The following is a 2,306-nucleotide window of genomic DNA, read 5'->3' as shown; positions in this document are numbered from 1 at the left end:
ATAAATGATTTGCTAACATTGTTTATGATTAACTATAACATCAACGCGTTGACCGCTATTATTATTACAATTTCTTTATCGGTTTGACCTATAAGCGTCGCAATTTCGATTATTACATCTCATTTCGCTGTTAGACATCGACTTGCATATATCATGACATCGGTTACACTGGATATTAGACTTTTATACGTAAATTTTAATTTATTGGGACTGCATGTAATTATATTCGTAACGATAACTGAATTTAATAATTTCAATAATTAGATCTCACTTGGCATAATACTTGTTCTAAACAATTATAGATCAACAGACATAACTAATTTATCAAGAATTGCGATGATTGTCAAGCGTGCAGCTGATTCCTCCGATATCGTCGGAGACCTCCGTTTATTCCATATGACTTCGTCTTTTCGGTGATTCGTTTTATTATTTATTAATTAGGGTCTTTTTGATTTTTGTATAACTCCGATAATTACGGTTTATTACATCATTGTATATTTTAAGTATTTTATGTGATTGTAGAATGCGTTAGAATTTACCGATTTATTTATTTATTTATTTATACAATTGAGAAAACTTCAAGTAAGAATCGAAAATTTCGTTACGTTTTATGTTAGAAAATTGAAAAATAAAGTTTTTATAACACCTTAAATTGCTCGTATTTGGCCGTTAATAATGAAAAAATTAATGAATGATAATACATATAACATTTTCATAATAGATGTTGAAAATAACATCTGTTTCAATGCAAACGGTAACTTTTATAATTATGTTAATCTCGACACAGCAAGTCATTCTTCCTTTAATTGACTGCATCTGCAGTTTCTCTCTATCGAATCAAATGGAGTATTTATAATATTACTTAAATATTTATGTTAATTATTGTTTGAAGTATTATGGCAATAAAAATATGTAACAATTATAACAATAAAAATGTATATATGCTGTTATAAATTATAAATATTAGGTTTTGTTTATATTTATAACTGTATTTATTAAAATTTTGAATAAATTTAAAAAATCTTCCTCTATTTTTATAAAATATGTGCATATTTAAAAACATAAATTAATGTAACAATTTATAATATAACAATAAAATATGTGTAACAGTACAAGTTTTTAATAATTAGGAAATAATCTAAAATTTGGAGACAATTTCAATAAATAAAAACAATAGTTTTTTAAACTGTTCTCATTTATTATATATTCTATAATATATAACATTTCCATACTACATGATATAGTTAAAAATCTTCCAATATGTAATTAGTAAGTACAAATAATTATTCAAAAGTCGAATAACTCATTATTATTAACAATAATAAGAATAATTTCATACAAATGTAGTAAAAGTTTATAAACTGCTTAAGTCGATAATTTAATTTCAGTTGCATATTGAAAAATCTTACACTATTAAAGTTCTATATTTTAATTACATATCTACATATTATTTCCAATACATAAACACAACAATTTTTTATGTATACAGAATTAAAATTTTAATCATTCAGAATTCATTATCATTCGTTGCTATCAATATCCGAAACTTTTATAAACTAACTAGTTCATTAAGTGGATAGTAAGATTCTGTGGTAAGTCTTCAAAATATCTTACATTCAGATATTTTAATGGATTCATCATTAAATATATTTCTGTTATTGGCAACGCACTGGTTAGCGACAAAGACTCCAATGAAGTAAATTTATTATTACTCAAATCCAAATATTTTAGAGATACAAGGGATTCTGCCCATCCTTCCGGCAGAGAACTTAACATATTCGTCGACAGATCTAATTCTTCTAAAATAGAAAAAGAAGCGAATGCATCAACATCGATCTCATCAATTTGATTCTTTCCCATTAACAATTTTGTCAATTTCGGCATTTGCAGAATTTGTTTAAGTTTGTTGTTACTTAAATCGAGCGTTTTTAAATACTGCAAATTTGAAAATGTGTTTGGATGTAAATAATTTATGTAGTTTGATGATAAATTTAAGAATATTAGTTCGTTATTATCTTGAAATGCATTTGGTTCGATATTATTAATCTGGTTTTCGGAAACCGAAAGATATTGTAGATCTTTCAAATCAACCACTGATAGACCACTTTTCCAAGCGACCCTATCTCTAATGGAATAAAAACGATTGTTATTCAAGTTTAATGCAAACAATTTGTTGCTTCTTTCGCTTAAATCCAAAGTTTCAATTGAATTGTTATAAAGATCAAGAAAGTATAAGCTGTTAGGTAGGAGATTTACAAAATTGGTTAATCTTATGTCGTTTCCGGAGAGATCCAGCATCTTTAATT

General features: G+C 25.8%; 1 protein-coding gene across 1 annotated transcript; it reads right to left on the bottom strand.

Moving 5' to 3' along the window:
• Nucleotides 1-1,176: 1,176 nt before the first annotated feature.
• On the bottom strand, nt 1,177-2,299 carry LOC105461073 (leucine-rich repeat-containing protein 15-like). Its single transcript, XM_011707561.1, has one exon. It carries the CDS (start codon nt 2,296-2,298, stop codon nt 1,561-1,563), a length of 738 nt encoding a protein of 245 aa, XP_011705863.1. The 5' UTR covers nt 2,299; the 3' UTR covers nt 1,177-1,560.
• Between the last annotated feature and the right edge of the window lie 7 nt (nt 2,300-2,306).

The sequence above is a fragment of the Wasmannia auropunctata genome, unplaced genomic scaffold (genome assembly GCF_000956235.1).
Source record: "Wasmannia auropunctata unplaced genomic scaffold, wasmannia.A_1.0 LD309824.1, whole genome shotgun sequence".
Classification (NCBI taxonomy): Eukaryota; Metazoa; Arthropoda; class Insecta; order Hymenoptera; family Formicidae; genus Wasmannia; species Wasmannia auropunctata.
The sequence above is the reverse complement of the archived record's forward strand: the minus strand, read 5'-3'. Positions and strand labels throughout refer to the sequence as shown.